At 34.1% G+C, this 23895-nt stretch overlaps 1 protein-coding gene across 6 annotated transcripts in view; it reads left to right on the top strand.

Moving 5' to 3' along the window:
* The window catches only part of LOC117114206 (microtubule-actin cross-linking factor 1, isoforms 1/2/3/5-like), a 57009-nt gene that overhangs the window by 30273 nt on the left and 2841 nt on the right, over positions 1-23895 (top strand). For 3 of the 6 annotated variants that reach the window (XM_033257804.1, XM_033257799.1, XM_033257800.1), the window contains 39 exons: positions 715-865; positions 1868-2037; positions 2157-2372; positions 2812-3039; positions 3563-3604; positions 4422-4634; positions 5045-5206; positions 5501-5671; positions 5844-6170; positions 8037-8121; positions 8333-8562; positions 8774-8980; positions 9510-9635; positions 10022-10351; positions 10566-10772; positions 10920-11145; positions 11264-11490; positions 11624-11950; positions 12309-12479; positions 12672-12827; positions 13047-13247; positions 13378-13506; positions 13778-13933; positions 14256-14411; positions 14867-15073; positions 15243-15362; positions 15591-15757; positions 16054-16213; positions 16444-16638; positions 16949-17077; positions 17256-17399; positions 17527-17715; positions 17938-18219; positions 18615-18777; positions 19031-19185; positions 19400-19474; positions 19587-19704; positions 20005-20162; positions 20436-20604. In XM_033257804.1, the coding sequence (XP_033113695.1) occupies positions 715-865; positions 1868-2037; positions 2157-2372; positions 2812-3039; positions 3563-3604; positions 4422-4634; positions 5045-5206; positions 5501-5671; positions 5844-6170; positions 8037-8121; positions 8333-8562; positions 8774-8980; positions 9510-9635; positions 10022-10351; positions 10566-10772; positions 10920-11145; positions 11264-11490; positions 11624-11950; positions 12309-12479; positions 12672-12827; positions 13047-13247; positions 13378-13506; positions 13778-13933; positions 14256-14411; positions 14867-15073; positions 15243-15362; positions 15591-15757; positions 16054-16213; positions 16444-16638; positions 16949-17077; positions 17256-17399; positions 17527-17715; positions 17938-18219; positions 18615-18777; positions 19031-19185; positions 19400-19474; positions 19587-19704; positions 20005-20162; positions 20436-20604 (7045 nt within the window). Of the gene's footprint in view, positions 1-714; positions 866-1867; positions 2038-2156; positions 2373-2811; positions 3040-3562; positions 3605-4421; positions 4635-5044; positions 5207-5500; positions 5672-5843; positions 6171-8036; positions 8122-8332; positions 8563-8773; positions 8981-9509; positions 9636-10021; positions 10352-10565; positions 10773-10919; positions 11146-11263; positions 11491-11623; positions 11951-12308; positions 12480-12671; positions 12828-13046; positions 13248-13377; positions 13507-13777; positions 13934-14255; positions 14412-14866; positions 15074-15242; positions 15363-15590; positions 15758-16053; positions 16214-16443; positions 16639-16948; positions 17078-17255; positions 17400-17526; positions 17716-17937; positions 18220-18614; positions 18778-19030; positions 19186-19399; positions 19475-19586; positions 19705-20004; positions 20163-20435; positions 20605-21206; positions 22258-22334; positions 22394-23895 lie in introns of those variants that run through there. The other 3 variants (XM_033257802.1, XM_033257803.1, XM_033257801.1) reach the window with 3 other exon arrangements.

Here is a 23895-nt window from a genome sequence, read left to right on the forward strand (position 1 = left end):
TCCCCAGCTATATGCACAATAAACAGGAAATGTGTTTGTAGTATCAATACACTGTTTAATATCATGATTTTCATATATTGAAAGCATCTTAATGAGCAGTTACAAGCATATGATGATCATCATCCCCACATGGATTTCTTGGTTGATGTGTTCAATTTAGTACGTTTGAGATAGTTTAATTGGTTTTAATATTTCTGTTTAATCTCTGTGATATATTATGGAAAATCCTCAAGAATTCCACAAAAACTTATTGCACATTTCAGTAGATTATGACGAGGTCAGCTTCCAATGAAATACATAATTAAAACTATCTGGTTTTATGATATTTTAGTATGAAAATCCTTAGAATGCCTTCAATAATGAAGGCAAAAAATATAAGAATAGTAGTATTTAAGAATTTGCTAATTTGTGGAGAATTTTCTATTAAAAACTATTGAATATGAAGTAAGCACAAAGCAAGTACTAACATAAGACAGTATACAATATCCTTAAGCTGGTTTGCTATTCATCATTTGCTGAATCAATTGCATGTGACTTACTAATGTAATGTAGAGCATCCCTGGTATTATGTGTCAGACATAATTCCAGTATGTAATTGCATGCATATGTTATGTTTATCATATTGATTTTGGCATGCTTTAGTCATCTGCTAAATTTCCTTAAGACTCATTTATGTTAGACATAGCTAACCCTGGAGTAATTTACTTTCCTTAGCAAATACATGATGATATTAACAACCATCGAGACCATCACCTCGCTACCAACACAACGGCAGAGAAGCTGATTGGCTCCACTGATGTCGACCATCCATTCATCAGTGATGAAGTCACTGAGGTCAACCGACGATGGGATAATCTCAATGAAGGTGAATATAGTTATTTATAGTTTTTTTTTTTTTTTTTATAAGATTTGACCGATGAGACAAACAACTGGATGGGGTTCAGATAATTTTGGTAGGCCTAAGTATTATTCCTGAATGTCATTTTGACATTCAGCAGTGGTGATACATTAGTTTGCCTAATATCTGAATTCACTGCTAGTTAAACCAAGGAGAAATTGTTTTTAAAACATCAAAATGTAAATGCATAAAGGTAGTAACCCATAACTCGCAGCATCATTGTGCTGAATTGCATGTGGGCACGGGTCTGTGACTACTGTAGCTGTCGAAGCAATTAATTAAACAAACCTTTTAACTACTGTAGTAAGAATTGATGAGTCTATTTCATGAATACTTACGTGGATAAACCGATAAATGCCTCTCAAACATAAAAGAAAAATAATAGGCTCGCCCTAGCTCACCTATATTCGCCCTGCGTGAATAAACAATATCCTTGTTTTCTTCTCGCCACAGAGTGATGTTGATGGGTTGAAAGATAGCTTACCTACTCTATGTTTAGAAGTGTCTTTTCTTCGTGGTTCTGCAGACAGAACCGCATGATTTGGTTTTGATAGCGCCCATGTGTAGCCTGGCTATGTGTGGGCTTTATTTTTCTAGCGTTTAGCATGGTTTGTGTTATTGTAACAGGCTTTAATTTTACGCATCTATTATCTACGCCCACTGGGCCTGTGTGATGCTGCTGTGTATGCTGCCTCAGTGATAGACAGCTGCTTCTACTTAGGAGAGCTGGGTATCGGCCTTCGATGTTGTCCTGAGTGTTGGTTCCATTACATGACACAGATGGAAGTTTTTGTTACTTATGTCGTATACGATATTGGGCAACCATAAATAGCATTTTGTTTTTCATTTTGGGCCAGGCCTAGTCCTCCCCTCATTAGCTGATCGTTTTTCAGTTAGTCTAGGCATACCAGCCTGCTACTACTACTGGGGAACTCCCCTACTGATTTGTTTTTCTTTTGTTTTTTGTAGACATGAAAACCCAGCTCTTAGCACATGAGGATTTAGCCAACAAACTTGGAGAATTCCATGAAAAGCTTAAAGATTCCCAAACTAACATCAGTCGCTTCGAAGAAAGACTTGCATCCCATGATGCACTGGGAATGCTTGGACGAGATCCAAAGAACCTTGAGAAGTTAAAGGTGAAGTAAAATTTTAATGCCTAATATAAAAAAAAAAAAAAACAATAGCCAATTTTTTTTTATTCAAGTTAATTCTCTATTAAAATGGTAAAACATTCTTTTTACCTTTCCATTCTTAGGCACTTCAGGACGAAGTGGATGAGATAGATGGAGCCATCTGTGCAGTCCACGATATGAGTGGCAACCTAATGTCAGCTGCACCATCACCTAATGAATCAGCTCACATTCGTGATGAAGTGGATGGTATGAAGAAACGGTACACTAACCTAAAAGGACTGATTGCAGATCGACACAGTCGATTAGAAGCCGGTGCTGAAGAACTCAGTTCATTCCAAGTAAGGATTCTTTATGCTTTAACACGTTGACTGCCAAGCCTTTTTTCCTAGTTTTATGCCACACACCAAGGCATAAAGCACTCCACCATAATGAAAATCCTTCTCATGAATTGTAATGAAACACGAACGAACATTATGGTATTTAATTTTAGATCATTATATCTTTGTTCTTTCCCTAACCACCTGGGCGGGAGTTTACGTTGTGACAGCCACTGGCAGCAAGTTTATGTGCAATATAATAGTGATGTGATTAGAGAGGTGTAGATGTGAACTCGCATCCTTGGCTCTTTAAGTGAACCCTGTCAGATGAGAACTCGCGTTCCTGGCAGCGAATGCATTAAAAATGTCTATTTTTCTTTCATTTCATCAATTGCTAATTGTTATGGTATTGTAAGATGTTTCTAGACCATTATTTTTGATCAATTAATCTTTTTTACAGCTTATACTCAATGATATCAAAGAACAACTTGATGAACAAGAAGACATACAGGAGAAGCAAGACAGGATAGGTCGCGACCTTGATGTCCTCACCAGACAGGCAGAAGAAGCTAAGCAAACCAAAGCTAGCATGGATAACATCAAGGACGACCTACACAAGGTTAATAGGCGCTTCAGAGACATCATCGACAGAGGATTCCTCTCAGATCCAGAGGGCCTAAGAGAACAGGTAAAGAAAGTCATGATTAGCTAATAAATATTCATAGACAAAAACATGGTGTCACACATAGATTTTATAAGCATCAGTGGAGGCTGAGGTTTCCCAGTTCCAGAGTGCCCAAGAAAACAGGGAAATAATTTTTTTTTGCCATTTTTTATAACTAGCTAATGAAAATATTATGTCATCTATAGATTTGATTAGCATTATTACCAATAATTTAGTAAAATTAATATGTTAACATTCGAATAACAAAGTTAGCATAATGTGCATAGTAATATAAATACGTAACAAAAGATTTTAATATTCTTTAACATTTTCTATATCAATGATATTTCCCCAGAAATAGAATGTAAATGTAGAGTATAGGCAATTTATTAACTTTTATAAAGCTGTTGGATTTGTGGAAACTTGGCAACTACGTGCCAAGATTAATTAGAATTAGTGGCCTGTTAATTACCAATTTAAAAACAAACTGTGAATTTGATCTTTTCTTTGTCTTTTCCCCCTTTTAACTATTTCGGCACCACTTCAGACTTTTACTAATGTCCCAACTTCTGTGTGGCTTGCAATGAAGGTAAGCCCCAAAATCTCAGGAGAGCATCAGCATATTAGAGTACCTAGCTTGTCAGCCATTATTTACCTCTTGCATTGGAGTAAATATCCATCCCAGCCTGGAAACATCTTTGCACTTGTACAAAGCACGCTATCTGCACTCCCCAAATCCTATGAATACTGTATCCACATGTAATTTTCACAGAATTAATTTGTTCTAGAATTACATCACATTGGTTATATGTATGTAGATATAATTATGTATGCATGCAACTAAATGTCACATAATTAGAATCTTGCATATTTTTAAAATAATATACCATTTTTATAGCATGGATTCCATTTTCTTTTAATTTTGTTGAGACTTATTTTGTTCTCCCTGTACTGTTGAAGTGTTGTAAAGCATAAAAATTAGGGTTACCTTTAGAATTTGTATAGTGAATCATGAAGTCATTTAAACAGCATTGAATATGTTTCTAATAAACATGTATTGTAGTTGTTGCTGTTCTTGTTATTTTTATTATTTTTTATTGGTTTTTATTGTTTTGTTATATTGTTATTGTTTTATCATTATCAATATTGTTAATGTTACAGTTATTATATTTATAATTATAATGATGATTATTTACTATCATCATAATCATCACCATCATCATCATCATCATTGTGATTACTACTTTGTTATATTATTGCTTTTATTAGTAATTCAATAAAATGTTTCCACACTTACAGTAGTATACATTCTGTGACCCTTTCCATCTCTCTGCTCTTTCTGGTTGTGATAGTAATTGATTATAGCTTGAGCACAAATGTAAAAAAATAGTTTTATTTCATTTCAGCTTGATAATCTTGGTAAACGCCACTCGCGCTTAAAACAACGATGCGACAGTAGAAATGATGACGTGAACAAAGCCCTTGCTAAAGTGCGTGAGTTCCATGATGTTGTTGCACACCTTGATGCCGGTATAGATAATGCCGCTGATGAGCTCAAGATACAGAAACCAGTCGGTGCTGATGTGGAAACCATCAAAGCACAACAGAAAGAATTCAAGGTAGAAATATGTGATTTAAAAAGATGTCAAAAATGAAACAATAAATAAACTAATAATATCTTCTCTGTTAAATGTCTATGAATACCCCTCTTTTAAATTTCTAATAATAAATTTTCTACCTTTTCTCAGCTTTTAACAATACATTATTCCATAAGTTTCTAACAATACAGTATTCCTTAAACTTAAATATTCTCTAAATATCTAGCAAGCTTAGGCATTTATCAGTTTATCCAGGTAATTATTCAAGAAATAGACCTACCAATACACCTTCCTGAATATTTATCAATACCCCTCCTTTATTCCTTTATACTTTCAACATTACCCCACCATTTTTGTCTGTTCCCCATTGTTTATAGAATTATAGATATGATTATCTTATTTCTATAAGTATTATTTTTTTTCTTTTTCAGGCTTATGTCCGTAACCATGTAGATGTATTAGCTCCCAAAGTGAAGGAAATGAACCGCATTGGCCAGAGCCTGGTGCAAAGCGCAGCTCCTCGCGTCAATACTGGAAAACTTGAATCCGAAATGGAGAGAATAAACGAGAAATGGGCAGCAATAGATGCAAAGGTAAATGATGCTCATCCAATGAGTGGAACTGTAAAAATGCTTGCCTTTCAATTCAAGGTTCTGGGTTCAAATCGTTATCATTAGTCAAGTCTAAATATTGTGAGTCTGTAAATTTAAACAGATATTTCAAAACATTTATAAAAAGAAGAAAGTAAAAGTAGGAACATGAAAGTGGCAAGTTGTACTTGTTGTTATATTTAAAAGGAATAAAAAAAAAAAATAATGCGTTGATTCTAAATCTGCACTTTTATCCAAAATGAATATTAAAATAAGTTATTTTGCTTTTCGACACAGAAAACTGACCGTATAGGCAAGCTGAATGAGGGGCTTCTAAGATGTGGTCGTTTCCAAGAAGCACTGCAATCCCTCAACAACCGTATTGGTGACATGGAGGAACTAGTCTCCAATAAAAAGGATCCATCCTCTGACTACAAGGTTGTGAAAGCCCAGTTGTCAGAACAACAGGTAAACAAAAGTTTTTATATAGAATCTAAATTGATGAGGTAAATATTTTTATGCGAAATAGTCCCATCTATTTCTGAAATATTTACCTGAATAAAATGGTATATGCCAAGTTTCCATTTGTGGACGTTACCTCATAAGTGTTTAAATCAGCATTGGATTTGTTTTTATTTAGTTACTTGACAAGATGATCACAGATCTTGAGCCTAGTGTTGAAGCCTTGAAGACCATGGGAGAACAACTTGCCCAAGTATCTGAAACTCAGGATAAGGCACGCATCAACCAGCAACTCTCAGATCTTGACAGTCGCTGGGGCACCCTTGTTGAGGCTGTCCGAGATCGACGTCGACGCCTTGAAGCAACAGAGAAAACAGCTAAGGGCTTCCAAGAGCAGATCTCACCAGTAATGGAATGGATTGAGAAGACTGAACGGCGTCTTGGCCTACAAGAACCTGTTGGAACTGAACATGGAAAAATTGAGAAACAGATTGTTGAACAGCAGGTTGGTCATTATGATAGATTTCATTAATTTACATTTATTCCACAGGAAAATAATCAGTAACATATGATAATAATAATAACAAATAAACAGTGTAAAGTACACAAATTGATATTGAAGGCTCTTGAGGAAAAAAAATAACAGTAAAAAATGTCATCATACACAAAAATATTTCAACATTCCAATATAATATCTGTTTCTATCTTCCTTTGTATTCACTTGTAGAAAAATTGTCCTCTAAGACTATTTTCATTTATTTACCTAATTTTATTGTTATTATTACTATGAATGCTTTAGTTTTGTATGTTTAATATGATTACCTGATACTCTTTTATTCAGTCCATTAGCCGAGAAATTGAGATTTATACCCCAAAGGTAACAGGAGCAATCAAACTTGGTGCTGAGTTACACACCATGTGTGCAAATAGCGAAAAGGGCTCTTTAATGTTTTTCCTACTTGGTGTAAAACAACGACTCCGAGATATTAAACATCGGAATAATATCCGTCGGAAACACATTGATAATGCCCTGGAGGCATCTAGTGGGTTTCTTAAGGAAGAAGAGGTACTTTCCCGCTGGTTAACTTTCATGGAAAATCGGATGAAAAATAAGCCTGCTGTCTCTATTCACCCTACACTCACCAAAAAGCAGTTGATACAGCAGACGGTAAAATCATACATATAATACTGCTTAAAAGGAAGCTGTGGCCTTGGAAACAGATTAAATGTTACTCTAAAATGGAGCTAAAGCCTTAGAAATAGACTATTGCATGAAAACAGAGGAATTAAAATAATGTGATAATTGGCCATTACAAGATTAATAATGACTGTAAACATAGTATGAAAGATTAAAAATTTGCATAAATGAACCTAAATTTTACAGCACCTAGACTAATGAAATGCATGTTTTAAACATTGTTTGCTGCTTTTGTTGGTGGAGGAGTGCATTTTTAGAGAAATTATTTAAAAACAATATCAATTTGGTGAAATAATTTTTAGTTTTCTTATCAATATAATATTCTTCAAGCACATTGTCTCTCACCACCGAAATGTAGTGGCTACCTGTGGTAGGATTGAATATGTGCTGATTACTTGCTGCAACACATGGATTATTTTCCTGAGGGAGTTGAGGATTTGTTCCAATGATCAGAGTTGTACTGTGAAATGCATGGGGCTTTGGCATGTGCTATATAAGACTGATATGAATTGGTACTTACATTAATAGTCTCAACTTTGCCATTTCAAGGAGAATGCCCTTCAAAATATTGAAAATATCTGTTGCTGGCATGCAGCATTAAGAACTTCAATTGCCAATATTTGAACTTCTGATGTACCATATGGGCAAAACCCCTTACAACCAAAACAAGTTTCATGTTTGTCAGTCCAGCTTAAGTTAGGTAGTCAGTAGTCAGTCCTGGTATCCTGGTTTCCAAGACTTTAGTGATGAGTAGTCATGTTGTACATAAATTGTTCATAAATGTTCGTCCTTTGTCATGTAATGTTTGCTCTTATTTTTGGTGTAGTACTATCTATATGATTGAAGACTGGGTGAGCAAAAGATATAAAAGGAGCAAGAATAGAAATGGGGAGGAAGAGAGCAATATAGATGAAAAAGAAAGAAAGGAAAATAGAAATGAGAGGGTGATGGGAGAAAGCAATAGAAATATAGGTGGAGAGGCCAATTAAGAAAGAGAATGAACAGTAGATATGAGGAGCTGATGAGAGGAGAGACTAAGACATGATGTGATGGAAGGAAAGGACAACAAATATGAGAGGGTGATGGAAAGGAAACGGCAATAAAGGTAAAAGAATGATGGGTAAAAATATAGAATTGTGTGTTGACATCATTCATCATATTGCTACTTTACAGGATCTGCATTATGACATCACAGACCACAATGCTGATGTACAAAAGGTCATTGCTGACGGGCAAGAACTCCTCAAGCAGTGCTCTGGTAGGTCAAAGTTGAATAATTTATTGTTGCCCACCAGTCCTTGCATTTTGTAATTTTTTCATACAATGGATCACAAATTTTAAAATAAAAATTTCAATTATATTCAAATGTAATAAAATGATATGGTGAAACACCTATTGTGATATATAAAGATGATATAGATTAAATATCTCATTATTATTCATGATGTTGTTTTGTTGATGTTTGTTAGGCAAGGAAGTGATTGATGTACAACAGAAACTGGATGCAATCAAAGGTCGATACGCAGACCTGGTGCAGAAATCTGATGATCGTCTTAGCCTTTTACAACAAGCCTTGCCATTGGCTACAGAATTTGAAAAGAACCAAGTCGACCTTTCTGATTGGCTAGATAAAGTTGAGAATGAGGTGAAAAACTTCAACCACAATGCAAGCACAGAGAAGCAAAGAGCAAAGCAGGAGGTAAATGATTGATAAATCAACCAAGTGCATAATTATTAAATCTGTTTATGATATTACTACAGCATGGTTGGTTGTAGTTACTTAACAAACATGATCCAGAGCTAAACATTATATACACCAGTAACCAGTAATTATATATTAATAAATATATTGAATTATATTATTACTAATAAATTAATTTGTATTGATATGTATAATTTCTGTGATTTAGAAACTCCAAAATGAGATTGATACCTACCGAGATGTATTGAAAAACATGAACAGCAATGGTACAAAATTGATGGACATCAGTCCTGGGCAAGGCTCAGCTGACGTACGGCAACAGATGACCAGTGCAAATGACCGCTTCAACAAAGTTTCTAGTCAAGTGAAAGATGTTGAATACAAGCTGAGTGCAATGCTAGAAGGAGCCCAGAAGGTAATGCGATCATAATGATTAAATTGTATTCTAATGTTATGTGGTCTGGTGTTATATGATGATGTGATATAAACCTGTTATCTGTCACATAGGGATTGTAGTTATCTTGTGTAATCATGTGCTCTAATCATGTGATACATAATATAATGTCATTATTTGGTCTTATTGTTGATTTAATCATGTGATAAACATCTAGTTTAATCAATTGCAGTTGTGTTTATTTTGTTATAATTTCTTTATTTTAATAACTGAAATATAACCATGCTGTTTAACATGAGCAATCACAGTTTAATTTTCTATGATTTCTTGGGAGACATGGTAATGTATATTTATTTTCAGTTTCATTGCTGGTGATGGTAAAGAAACATAGGCTACGGCTAAGCTTTTGTACCAAGATCAAACTCATGTGTTAGTCTCTGCTTAAAAGTGTAATACTGTAACATTTTTTTTTTTTTTTTTTTTTTTTTATCAAACTTACAAATTACTTGACAAAAATAAATTCTGATTTGATTTATAATTTGTTTTAAAGGTTGAGGGAAATATGGACAACTTGCTAGCATGGTTGCAGGATATTGAGAAGAAACTGAACACAGCCTGCAAAGAGCCTATAAGCATCGACCCTGATGGAATCCGTGACCAGCTAAAGAAGGCCAAGGTTTGTATTTTCAAGTTACCATTTGTAATTTAAAATGCCAGTACATGAACCACATTGAAGCAGAATATTTTTTATCGTGTCTGTTACTTTTGTTACTATTTTGTTATTATTTATTTTTATTTTTGTATTTTTTTTTTTCTCTCTTTGTGGTCCAACAGAACAATATTTTTCATTAATTGCCATAGTTTAAAATACATAAAATTCCTATATTAAACATAAAAAACTACATATAAAATATGAATAGATTAATGAGAAATGCACCTGTTAACAAAATAACCTCAAGCACTTTTATAGCACTGACCATAAGCCAAATATATTTTAGTAAATTGAAAGGTGTGTACAAAAGACAATAAAGTACAATTGTTACTTTTTTTTTACACTTTTAGGCCCTTGACCGAGACATCCATGCTAAAGAAAGCAGGGTACAAGATACCATTGGAGCTGCTGAAAAACTCTTGGAACAGACAGCTGATGCCCGTCAGAAGGCGAAGCTCCAGAAGCACATTGATGAACTGGATAGAACATACAAAGACATTTCAAACAAGAGTAACAAACGTGTAGAGGAACTTGAAGAAGCTCTGCCGTTGACATTACAATTTGTAGAATCGCACGAGGAGCTTGCTCAGTGGCTGAATGATATCGAAGCTGAGCTTAGAAATCAGCGACCACCTGGTCTAGATGCTGAAGAGATCAAAAAAGAGGTTAATAACAATAGGGTATGTGAACCATTTTGAGTATGATACCTTTATCACAGGAACAATATATCAGCATCGATCTTAGTCATCTTCATGATTATCACCATCATAATTATCATCGTTTCCACAGTCTTCCCCCTCATGACCACATCATAATCAATAAAGACATTTTCTTTCCATTCCCTCATTCTCCCCTCCCCTTCCTTATTTACTAAGTTTTTTTTTTTATCTCCAGTTAATGCAGCAAATGGTTGCTGAGAAACAACAACACATCAACAAACTGAACAGAATCGCTCCTCAGCTGTGTGACCTCAGTCCAGGATCTGGAGCCAGAGGAATCCAGGCCAAGGTGGAGGATGATAACAAACGATATGAGAAAGTAAAAGAAGAAGTGAACAAGAAAGGAAACCAATTGTTTGACTTCCTTCAGAGAACAACCTCTGTAAGATTAGCAATTAGTAATCATTAAGAAAATTTTATTTGATAGTGGTTATAGTAAATTTCTGTATTCAGAATATAAGGATCATCATTTACCTGGTAACTATGTAATGATTGCTTAAAAAACATGATAACCTTGTTTACATTGCAGTTTGTGGAAGACCTTGATTCAGCTCTAGAGCAGCTTGGTATTATGTCTGAGAAGCTAGGCCGCCCTGAAGGTGTGTCATCTGACCCACACATGCTTAGGAAGCAAATCAAAAAGCTCCAGGCTCTGCAGAATGAAGTTGACAACCAGATGGAGATGGTAGAATCAATGAAGAAAGCTGGCAATGAGATGATCAAGAGTTCAGAGCCGGATGATCCCTCATGTAAAGGTTGGTGAAGAGCTATTTCTTTTATTGGAAAAATGGTTAAAAACATACAATGGTGATTCAATTTGTGCAAGTTGGTGAATAATGGTTTGTCTACTCTCTCTTCCTTATTTCTCAAAAGAACTTCAAGAGAAGATCAACCTCCTTGGTAACAGATGGGAGTCAATTGTAAAGAATGCCAACGAGCGGTCTGGTGCATTGCAAGAGACACTCTTAGCTGCTGAATCTTTCTGGGATGAGCTGCAAGGAGTCCATGCCACCGTAAAAGAGCTGCATGAAACCATCAAAGCTCAGGATCTACCAGCAGTGGAAGTGAATTCCATCAAAGAACAGCAAGATGTTCTTCAGGTATGGAATCAAAATAATAATTATTCCATCAACTATCTTTAATATCTCTACCAGCACTGTCATCATCCTTACCCTCCACCACCATGCATCTTAACTTCATTGCTTTCCACTAACAATGATTTTGTTTCTTCAGGCAATCAAGGAGGAAATTGACAGCACGGCTCATGACATTGAGACATGCCGTCAGTTTGCAGCTGATTTGATGAAACTCTGTGGAGATGCTGAGAAACCAGAGGTCCAGAAAAATATTGATGAACTTAACAATAGCTGGGATGCCCTTAATACTGCCTATGAAGATCGAGAAGATGCTCTAGTTCAAGCGTTGAATCTTGCAACACAATTTGAGGAGGATTTGATCAAGATGATGGCTTTTCTGAACAAAGCGGACGAGAAATTGGCAGCTATGGAACCAGTTGGTGCTGATCCTGAAACTGTTAGGCAACAGTTGGATGAGATTAAGGTGAGATGATATAAAGATGAAGAACAATTATCCGTAAATAATGGATGATGGCAATGGTTATATTGTCAACAACGACGATGATGAATATAATGATCTTGATGGCAATTATGATGTAAATAATTGTTAATGAGGATGTTGATGCTTATGGTAATTATTATTTTGACAACAATTATGGTCATAATTGACTTAAAAGTGATTGTACTGCGGTTGGTTTTGATACTGATAAAGCCTAATTGTAAATTTAATATTAATGGATATTGTGATGAGAACAATGTCAGTTTTGCTGAAGATGATATTTAATGTTGAAAACAAAAACAATTTATTATTTATGTACATTTTCTTATTATATTATCTCTAGGACTTCAAAGAAGAGGTGGATAAGAGATCTGTAGAGCTAGAAAAACTACATCAGCAGTGTAACAAGCTTTTGGCTAAATCCACTGAGGAAAATGCAGAATTTGTGAAAGGTCCTTTGAGTGATGTTGACAAACACTGGAAGGAACTGAATAAAGCCATCTTCCAAAGACAGGTATAATTAATGTAATTTATTGTAGTTTAATTAGTATATCAGCAGAATTTCTTGACTAAGGTTTTTTATCAATATGGTTAGAAAATAAAATAAAAGTGAATATTGTTTTAGTTATAATAAAATAATTAAATGTAAGTTGCAGTTGCAGATTTGTAAATTTGTTAAAATTAAGCATTTACATTCATATTCCAGCATCAACTACAAGCTGGTCTATTGGCTCTTGGTCAACTTGATGGGTCACTTGATGAACTTAAGAACTGGCTTGACCGCACCAACAATGCAATAGATGAAGAAATACCCATCATATCGGATCCCAAATTTGCCGAGATTGAACTTGCCAAACACAAGGTCAGAAATACAGGAATTTTTTATCTTGAAATTAGTGCACAAATTTGCATAACAAGTTTGTTTAATACATAAATTCCAATTGTTGTTTTCTGTATTAATATTTATGCCTTGACATATTTTAATCTTTATTATTCATGGGATATTAATAATTTATTGGATGATAATTAGAATATTGATGTGCACCCTCTATATTTAACAAAATTTAATTGGTCTTTACAGATCCTCCAAAATGACATCATGGCACATGAGCCTAGTCTAGCTTCCATTAACCAAGCTGTTAGAAACTTTGCTGCTAATACCGACAACCCCCAACTGGCAAGCGTAATCAGCGCCAAACTTGACAGTCTGAACAAGGAATGGGAAAACTTAGTTGCTAAGGGTAACCAACGTCAAAAAGACCTTGAAAATGCACTTGGAGAGGTAGGTTTATATGGAAATTAGTATTTTTATATAATTTTGTGTTTTGCATAGGAAACCAAAGAAAATTAATTCTTGAGAATCCAAAAAATTCAAATTTTTTCTATATTTACCCATTGTCTTTTATCTTTAGTCCAAGACACTTCAAGATGAAGCTCGTCGTCTGCTAAGCTGGCTGCGCGATATTGATGGTCAGTTATCAGCAACTCAACCTGTAGGAGGGCTTCCAGAAACTGCCAAAGAGCAACTTGAAAAACATAATGTAAGAACAATTAATACTTTGCCATTCATTTTGAATTAAAATTATGTTTAATATGTATATTTTATATTATTTATGGTTATACTTTCTTCTTCAACTCTGTCTCCTTTTAATATACGGATACAACATAAGTAGTTTTAGGAGGTTTTTTGCAAAAATAAATAGAATAAGCAAAGAAATATTGTGAGAAAATAATGAAAAATTCATACCTCAGAATGTCATTGGCCTTGTGTTGATTGATTTGGTTATAATATTTTTTTAATTATAATTTTAGGAGTTGATGAGACATTTTGATCGTGAAATCCCAGCTTACCAGAGACTCATGGAGACAGCAAAGAAAATGACCACAGAGGGTGAGGGCATTGGCCAGCTGATGGATGAATTGAAAACCCAATGGAATACATCAAGAAACAAAGCAGATGAAAGAAAGGTACTTAATATTGAAAACAGTGTCATGTCAATTTTAAGTTTGTGTTAAAAGCTAAGCACACCTCAAACATTCTGTTCTTATGTTTCCGCTGTTGCTAAGTTTGTTGTACTTTCAAATCAACTGATAGAGATAAAAACATCCAATAATGAACTTAGACCATATACTATAAATGGCACAAAAAGCCAGACAATCAGAAAATATTAATAATTATAGTAATAATAAAAATGGATAAAAAGAAAAGTAAATCACAAACATTACACAAAATGCTTGCAAACACAAGTACAAAACATATTGCTAAAATCATAATTTTGAAACCTTTAAGAAAAAGCTAGAAGATGCATTGGCGCAGGCCCAGCAGTTCCATGATGCATTGCAGGCCTTCATCTCGTGGTTAACAACTGCTGAGAAATACTTGAACAGCTGCAAGCCACCAAGTACAGTGTTAGAAACAATCTTACAACAAATACAACAGCATAAGGTAATGTCTGCTTGGATAACACATTTGTATAACTAAAAACGGATATTGTGAATGTGATTACTTGTTTTAAGTATTAATTCAAATACAAATGTGTGCCTTTGTTTTAATTTCTAATCATATTTTTTTTAATTTGTTTCTATTTAAGTTTTTTTTTCACTTTTCTCTTCTCAACCTCATTCTCTCCATTTTCATTATTTTCTCCGTCTCCACCCTCTTACCTGCTCTCTCATTCTCAACATCTCCCCATTTCTTCCTTCTTTATCTTCGTAATCCTCTCATTCCATTTTCATTTATTGGTTATTTTGTTACTTGATATATAACATCTCCATAAATATCCTTTTACTAAATTATTAGGTCTACGCATTGTAGAAATCTTTTATATATTTTAATAAACCCTGTTTATTAGTTATAAAATATTCTGTTTTTTGTGACATGTTTTTAAAAATATTTTGTAGGAGTTTATGAAGGACCTAATTGGTAAGAAGCAGACAGTCTTGGATCTTGATCGCACTGGAACACAACTGAAATATTTCAGTCAAAAGCAGGATGTGATCCTGATCAAGAATCTACTGATCAGTGTCCAGAATCGCTGGGAAAAAGTGCAGAATCGCAGCAATGAACGCAGCAGACAACTAGAGGCCGGCAACAAGAGAGCTAAACAGGTATGTTTTATACTCCCCTCTAGTGGCACTAGAATATGTAGCAAACTCTAGTGTCCTATATAGCCTATATAGAATCCTTTTTCCTCTTGACTCACCTATACAGTAAGGTCCTAAAATATGCTTTAACAGTTTCATCTGTTGATGTTTTTTTTATTTTTCTGTATTTCAGTTCGATGAGCAATATAACAAGATGTATGAATGGTTAAGTGATGCAGACAATAAATTAACCTATGACCGTACAATTGGCTCAGATCCAGCAACTCTCAAGGCTCAACTGAGAAAGCATAAGGTAAAACACTTTTTCCTACTACACATACAATGGAGTGAAATCATTAAAGGAATAATTTCCCCACTCTGCAATTAGCTGCAATGCAGTACAACACATTTTTACGTCCCTCTTATTCTGCTGTTTAGAATAAATGTAACATTATCCTTTGTTATATAATCTTGGGTAAACACCTCCAAGGTAACAACACCAAACTGTCATTTGAGTAATTACTGTTTTGTTGGTTTGCAGGAGTTCCAACGAGCACTTGGAGCAAAGCAGCCTAACTATGACACCATTGTACGCAACGGACGTGCACTTCGAGAGAAGAGTGATCCAAATGACATGAGAGTCATCGGTGGAAAGCTATCCGAGCTCAAAGACAAATGGGAACTGGTTTGTGCTAAGTCAGTTGATAGGTAAAGAAATCATTTTAAATTCATGTTGTACTTGTAAAGCCTGATTTATTGATTGTCTAACTAGAATTGCCTTATTACAAATTGGCTGATACCTCCTGATTCGTTAGCAGTAAACAAATAAACAACCTGGGTTAAACTGTTATACATCAATTATGTTCCTAAGTTTTATTAACTACATCTTTCATTTATCAGTTTCCATATCCATACCAACTATTATTGGTTTTGTTGTAGTTTGTTGTATTTGTAAAGATGGAATTTCATGTCTAATATAATTATTATATAATTTAATTTTTCAGGCAACGAAAATTGGAGGAAGCCCTGCTCTTCAGCGGCCAGTTCAAGGATGCATTGCAAGCGTTGTTGGACTGGGTGTATCTTGTTGAACCAACACTCTCTGAGGACAACCCAGTTCATGGCGACATCGATACAGTCATCAACCTTATGGAAGCTCATAAAGTGAGTCAATTTTTATTTTTATGACCATGAACTATCTGTCAAAGCTAATCATTTTGCACTTCCTCTAAGCTCCGATATTAGGCTTGGGAAGTGGTGTTTTTAGTCCTGAAATTTTGGTGCCGGAATTAAATCCAGAATTAAAAGACTGGCATTTTGATTGCTAATTTCCACTAACAAATTATATTAATTATATATCTACTTTTACATTATTTATCTAATTACATTTTCAGCAATTTCAGCGAGATCTATCGAGTCATAAAACCAGTGTGAAATCTGTGCATAAATCTGCAAAGGAGTTGATGGAATCAGCCAGTGAAGACACTTCCCACCTGAAGGCTAAGCTACAGGAACTTACCACCAAGTGGGAAAATGTCTGCCAGCTGAGTGGACAAAAGCAAGAACGACTGGATAGAGCTATGAAAGAGGTAGGCTTAGCAGACAGCTCAGTTATCTACACCTAAGAGGATACCGTAGTTCAGTTGGCTTTCTTATTTTATGCAGGGACCACTGCATGGATAGAACCATGTGGATTAAGGGATACCTGATTTAATCCCATCAATCTTCTTTTTATGTTTGTCTGCTAAGAATCTGAAACATAGTCAATGTACTGCACATTTTTTAGACAAGGAATAAGATATTGATCTTTGAATTAAATGAATTTAGACCTAATAAGTAGCATGTGGACCCTTTGGAATTTAGTCTCATATTAAGCTTCCAATTATTTTGATTATGCAGGCAGAAGCATTCCATGAAGCTGTACATCATCTTCTGGAATGGCTGGCAGATGCGGAGCAGAGCTTGCGATTTCATGGACCAATGAGTGAGAATGTTGAAGTCTTACAAGAACAGTTGGAAGATCACAAGGTAATTGATTTTTTCCCTGAAATTAAGAGAGTTGGGCTTTGAGGTTTTGAGACATTGTAAGACACCAGCATTTTTTTTTCTCACAAACTACTCCATGCCTTAAGCCTCTTAAGGAAACTCTGACTCTAGAGTATCACATTCCTGCATTCTGTAATTTCTTGCACTCCTTTTTGCCTAGGACTTTAAACGAAAGTTCCAAGCTCAAGAAAGTGAACTAAACAAGACCACACAGATGGGAGTTGATATCCTAGCCAAATGCCACCCAGATGCAGTCACCGTCATTAAGCATTGGATTACAGTCATACAGGCTAGATGGGAAGAGGTTTGTAGTATTATTCAAATTATTTGGCTTATAGAAGACATTCATTGACTCAGATCATGGCATTACCAATCTTATTTTTAGTTCTTGAGCATATATTATGATGTTACATTTTTTTAAAACATTTTAGGTAAACAACTGGTCAACTCAACGTGGTGACCGCCTAACCACAGCATTAGATGCCATGAAAGACAATGCCGAACTGGTGGAAGCACTTCTGGAGTGGCTTGCAAATGCAGAGGATAGTCTGCAGAAGAAAGATGCCACTACCATACCAGATGACATCGAATTTATTCAGAACCTTTTAGATGAACATCAGGTAAGAATTATAGTGATGGTAATGATGATTATTATTTTTAAAATAATTAAATTTGCATTCCATACTATGGTTATCATGTTTATAACATAAAACATAACTAAATTTTTAAAATAATTTTATAATTAAAATAGTTTATTTTAATTGATTTTATAAAGGAGCAGCTACCTACAAATATGAAATCTGTTTACCATTACATTGAGCATAATCTTAATTTGATTACAGGCATTTGAAGATGACATGGCCAGCAAGCAAACTGAAGTAGACAAACTCACCAAACCACGCAAACGACGCCTGTCTGTTGATAACAGTGCCACTGGAATCCCAATGCTTGATAGAGGGCGTCGCACTAAGGGCGGTAAACCTCGCAGCAGGGATCCTAGCCCAGGACCTGACTCCAGCATCAGTCCTAGAGTCTCTCTCCTGTTCAACAAGTGGAAGCAAGTCTGGCTAATGGCGATGGATCGTAGAAGACGATTAAAAGATGCACTTGATCGGCAAGCCGAGGTAAGGCAGTTTCTAGAATTGCATTCTTACTATGTCACAGTAAATAATTTATTGCTCATTTTCTTATTCTTATTTTTTATTCGCTAAAAAAGTACAATACAATGGTGGAATACATACAGAATACATATACACTAAATTGAAGAGTGGGCAAGGACACAAAAGGGAACTTAATCACTATAGCAGAAAGAACCTCACTCGTTCAGTTTAACATAAATACAGTTATAACGAATATAGGTCAATTTTAATATAAGTGAAACAAAATAAAATTTTTATGAAATCCAAAGCTGTATTGGCTTGTCCTAATTTACTCTACATAAGCCTGTAATACTAACCTGTAGCTACTTGAAAGAAGGCGTAAGACATCATTACAATTATTCTAAATTTGTATTTTGCAGTTGAAGAAACTGAAGGACTTTAATTTTGACAAATGGCGCGATAGATACGTGAAGTGGATGAATCATAAGAAGGCTCGTGTAATGGACTTCTTCCGTAAACTAGATACAGATCGTGACGGTAAACTCACCCGCCAACAGTTCATCGATGGCATTATTGGATCCAGTAAGTACCATTGGATAGAGAATGATGTTGCTAATATATTGTAATCAGTAAAAATAATTAATAAGTAATGACAACAGTAATAATGTTAATGAAATAATTAATTAAAGGAATATTAGTGTGCTACAAATTATCCTAGCCATTTGATCAAACATTTATGAAACCCTTAGTATTTATTAATGTTATTGGTATATTCAATTTATGAAGTAAATACAAAACTTTGATTACAACTAATATATATTTTCATATTTTATAGAATTTGCTACCAACCAGCTTGAAATGAATGCTGTGGCTGACATCTTCGATCAAGATGGTGATGGCTACATCGACTACAAAGAGTTCATATCAGCACTTTGGCCACAAAGAGAAATTGCCAAGCCGTTAACAGATGGACAAAAAATAGAAGACGAGGTTAGAAATTACATGCATCTTGGAGACAGATATTATTTTTTTTGTTTAACTGGAGTCAAATAGAATAATAATTATAATAATGAAGATGATAACAATGATGATAATAGTAAGAAAATAATTGTATTAATAATAATGATAATATAAATGATATTAATTGTTCTATACCATTCTTAACCAAATTCTACTTTAAAAACTAAATTTATTTATTTTTTAGGTTAAACGACAAGTGTCCATGTGTACATGCTCCAAGCAGTTCAAGGTTCAGCGAATTGGTGAGAGCAAATACAGAGTAAGAACATTTTGTTTGTTGAATTGTGACATTACAAAACAATTTTTTTTAAATGGGAAATTGTATATTTTCCTCTTTTTACAATTATTTATATATTTCATTTTCGCCATAGTTTGGATCATCTCAGCAGATGCGTCTAGTACGCATTCTTCGCAGCACAGTCATGGTACGCGTAGGGGGTGGATGGAGTGCCCTTGATGAGTTCTTGGTTAAGAATGATCCGTGCAGGGGTAAGATATAATCTTCTTTCATATTTCAAATATTGTTTTTAAACTTCAATGAATCACAATCTCTTAAGCCTGGTCAACACTATCAGGTTTTATATGACAAATATCTGTGATTATACACCAATATATGGGCAAATTACTGGTATTTTCTACATAAGATTTAATTTACTCTCAGTAACTTATCAGTGGGCCATAAAAATATTTATACAGGGCACTGACAGCATAGTTCTAGGAGGAATGATCAACCACAACCTTATAATAATGTATGTTTTAACTGTATAATCATATTTTTCACCATTTTAGCTAAAGGTCGCACCAACGTTGAACTAAGGGAGAGATTTATCTTAGCTGCTGGTGTCAGCCAAACCATGGCGCCATTCCAGTCGAAACGAAGCATGCGGTCGCGTTCACCATCTGAATGCAGTACGGGTAGTGCCAGTATGTCGGGCCCTCTAATAAAGGTTAGTTACATAACTGTATTACTATCAAAACCAATCACATTGTTTATATCAGGATGTTTTATGTCTATTTCATGAATACTTACCTGGATAAACTGACTAATTGCCATTGTTCCTTTAAGAATACCCCTATGACAAAAATAGAACCATCTGATTGTCCCAGCATGTAACTGCGCACATGCCCAAGCGTCGTCCTCATTCCTTGGATGTTTTATATTGTCAATTGTCATAGAAGATTTTATTTCCTTTTCATAATCATTTTTTTTCTTTATACAGATAAGAGAGAAAAAGAATATTTCTCGGCCGTGGCAGGAAACTCCTAGAACCACCCGTACCAGAACCAAAGTGACTGAGAGCCCCGACGGAGGCATTACCAGAACAACAACGAGTCGCACAAATGGTACAACAATGACAAGGAAATTGACAACAAGAGATGCGACACCAGGTGAGAAAACTTAATTTATTTGTAGTTTATACCTTAAATCTGTTGAGTACTGGAATCTTCATTTTCTTTACGTTTAGTTTTTTTAGTTGCATTCCCAGTACCACCTGTGAGAATTCTAATCACTAGTGTGTTCTAAAGCAAATGAGGCTGTGTGATGCACCAATCACTGATGCGAGAGCTAAGGATGTTTGCTTTTTAACTATTATAAATGAAATAAATTTTGAGTATATGATAAATTCCGACACTAAATTTATATGAGCTATTGGGAATGTACTTTTTTATTTAGATAAATTTAATGAGGCTTGCCATACCAAAACCACCATCAGTGACCAAAAAATAAAAATTGACTTTTTAAAATATATTATTAATCTTCACATTATAAGCTTTAAAATGATGGGTCACTTACTGCAATCGACTTACCTTTGCCGAAGTTATGAGTAAAAGTTTTACAGCTTCTCTGTACTAAAGTAAACAATACTGCCACATTCTCATGCTAATTACTTAGTTTAACAATTAGCAACAGATTCTGGTTTTGTGATGGCAAACCTCAAACTTTTATAAGTATACGTTGTACAAATTAATGTTCTATCTCTCTTGTAAAGATAAAAAACCTCGTAGAGTGCCAATATCCTGGAGAGTACCTCCTCGTAAGTAATGTTCCACTTATGGACGGACAACTGGGGTTTATTGAAAGTTTGAAAATGACAAAAAAGAAAGAATATAAATTGACTAACAAGTGGGTGCATGTTGGAACCTGATGTACCTGTTAAAAATAAGTTATTTTAAAAAAAAATATTAATATGGTATTAGAATTTCTCAAATTATTGTGTATTGGTATACTTGATCCTAAGTGGATCATTCCAGATATATTTAATGTTTTTTCTTTTCCTAAAAGTTTCTAGGAGTATTACCTTATAAATCTTCATGCTTTCTTCAACTTTTTTTTCTTTAATATATTTTGTTTATTTATATTTATTATTTCAATTTTGCTTTCTTTTGTTTTAATTGAATTACTGACATTTTGGTTCATTATTTTCTATTTTGGTTTTGTTTTTTCTGAGGTTTCTTAATATAATGTTGGTGTTGAAATCTAGGGCAAAACCTAAAAACATTCAATTAAAACATTATATTGGTCATTTACAATGATCAAATAAAATCAATGGAACCCAGATCAAAACAATTGATTGACTTTCTGCAGATTTATTATGAGTCTCCATAAATTGTTTACCCTTTCATTTTTAAAGGTCCATGCAAAAATATATAAATTTAACAAAATAAATAATATTTGTAATTGGCAAGGAAAATGTATCGACTAATTTCCAGTTTAATGCTAATAACTTTCTTAAATATACAAAGTGAACAATATTTGTATTTTTGCTCAACACTAACAGCATACCTGTAACCCTCTTTTGAAACACATTTTTATCATTACACTATTCAGGAACTTCCTTTGCCTTCAGGAAGTAAATACAGAACTACCTACGCCTTATGCTTTCATACTGTATATATTTCTTACAATGTCTTCTTTACATGCATACTTTACGTATATGTTTTATGTGATGTTCAATTTTTACAATAATTTAAAACTTTGAAGCAACCAGGAAACTACAGATATCGCTTTGTCAGATGACTGGTGTACCTGGGTCACATGACCTGGTCACACGACCACAGATGAATGGATTGTTACCTTCAATGTTTTATGTGTCTTCTACTTGCTCCCTCTTTTCTAGATCTTCTATCGCCTGTTCAAGATGAATTTCAAAAGCGTTACGGCTCAAAACGCTAACGGGTGACGTGATCAATCCATCTTTACTAACTGACACATTAACTTTGATCTGATCAAACATGTCGTCAACAAATATGTAAACCAATAGAGGGAAGATAGTGGGGCTTTATCAGTAATATGGAAATCAAGTTTTATAACTTAATTTAAAACCATAGAGTGATTAGTTTGATCAGACCAGGTCCAGGAGCTCTAATCGATGTTAGCTTATCAACCCACCATCGGTAGTCCAGAAGAGCTTCCAAGGAATATTGAAGTTAATGTTGTCACACATTTCAGCATGGAACTAACTCTCATGTTATTGTGCATGCCATATCTAATCATAATATTATATTGGTCATATGTATTTTTTTATACATATTATAATAATATAGATTTTGTTTTCTTTTTTTAACCTTGATTCTAGAGATTTGTTTTTCAGCTGTGTTTAACCATTTTAACTTTGATTTCTTTTAAATGAGTTAAATGCGTCAAAATTTATTTACATTCATTCTTTTTTTTCCCTTTATTGCATAGTGTCAGTACCATGCTTTTGTTAAACTTACTTTATCATTAGTCAATTATATGCCCCAGGTTATGTAGGGATGGACATGTCTTTAAGATAATACCATTATCAAGATCTATGTGTTAAACCCCTATTAAAAATGGGATCATCTGGACAAAATATCATTAAAATCGTCAAAATAGCAAATTTGATTTGCAGTTGGGAGAATTATTTTATGCAAATAATATTATTTATTTTTTGCAAATAATCTGATTATTTTATGCAAATGATTAGAATTATTGTATGTAAATTCATAATAAGGGATTTCTTTCTTTATTGTCTTTGGTTTTTATTTATGCTTCTTATCTATATCAGATCAGTAGGTTTGCTAGAATTTATTCTGTAAGAGGTCAATATGTGTTGTGTTGTATGGTTTTATTGCTGATAAGTTTAACACTACCACTTGATGCATTTCATTTTAGTACAGTCATCCAACGACTTTGTATGCTTTGCCAATGTTTTTGTCAGTTTACTCAAGTTACCATGAATTTATTTTGCGATTGTTTAACTCATTCGTAAGATCATGAGTCAGCTTATTCTAGAGCATGCTTCAGCATTTGATGAATAACTATGTTATTAATTAATAATCTAATTACTTCATTATAGTAATCTTTGCAGTTAATTGCATTTGATAGATGTGCATTTGTATTTTGGACTGATTATTAGCATATGAAGTAAGGGACATATAAAACCTTTCAAAAGTATTGTGACAGATTAAATTACTATTTATTATGCACTTTAATGACTGAGAGAGTCTTCTAGAGATTTCCACATTAAAGTCGATAAGTGATGGAAGATCTTGCAACAGAGTGAGAGAATCTGAAAGAAGCAGTGGAGTGATTCTTCTTGAATTTGCAAAATATAATTTTTTTTTATTAACATTGCATGATGTTATTTAAGCAACAAAATGTTAAGTTCATAACATTCCTAATGATGCATACACATTAATGGAATAATTATATAT

This window comes from Anneissia japonica, unplaced genomic scaffold (genome assembly GCF_011630105.1).
Source record: "Anneissia japonica isolate Jap-2015-1 unplaced genomic scaffold, ASM1163010v1 scaffold288108_len519018_cov203, whole genome shotgun sequence".
Taxonomy (NCBI): domain Eukaryota; kingdom Metazoa; phylum Echinodermata; class Crinoidea; order Comatulida; family Comatulidae; genus Anneissia; species Anneissia japonica.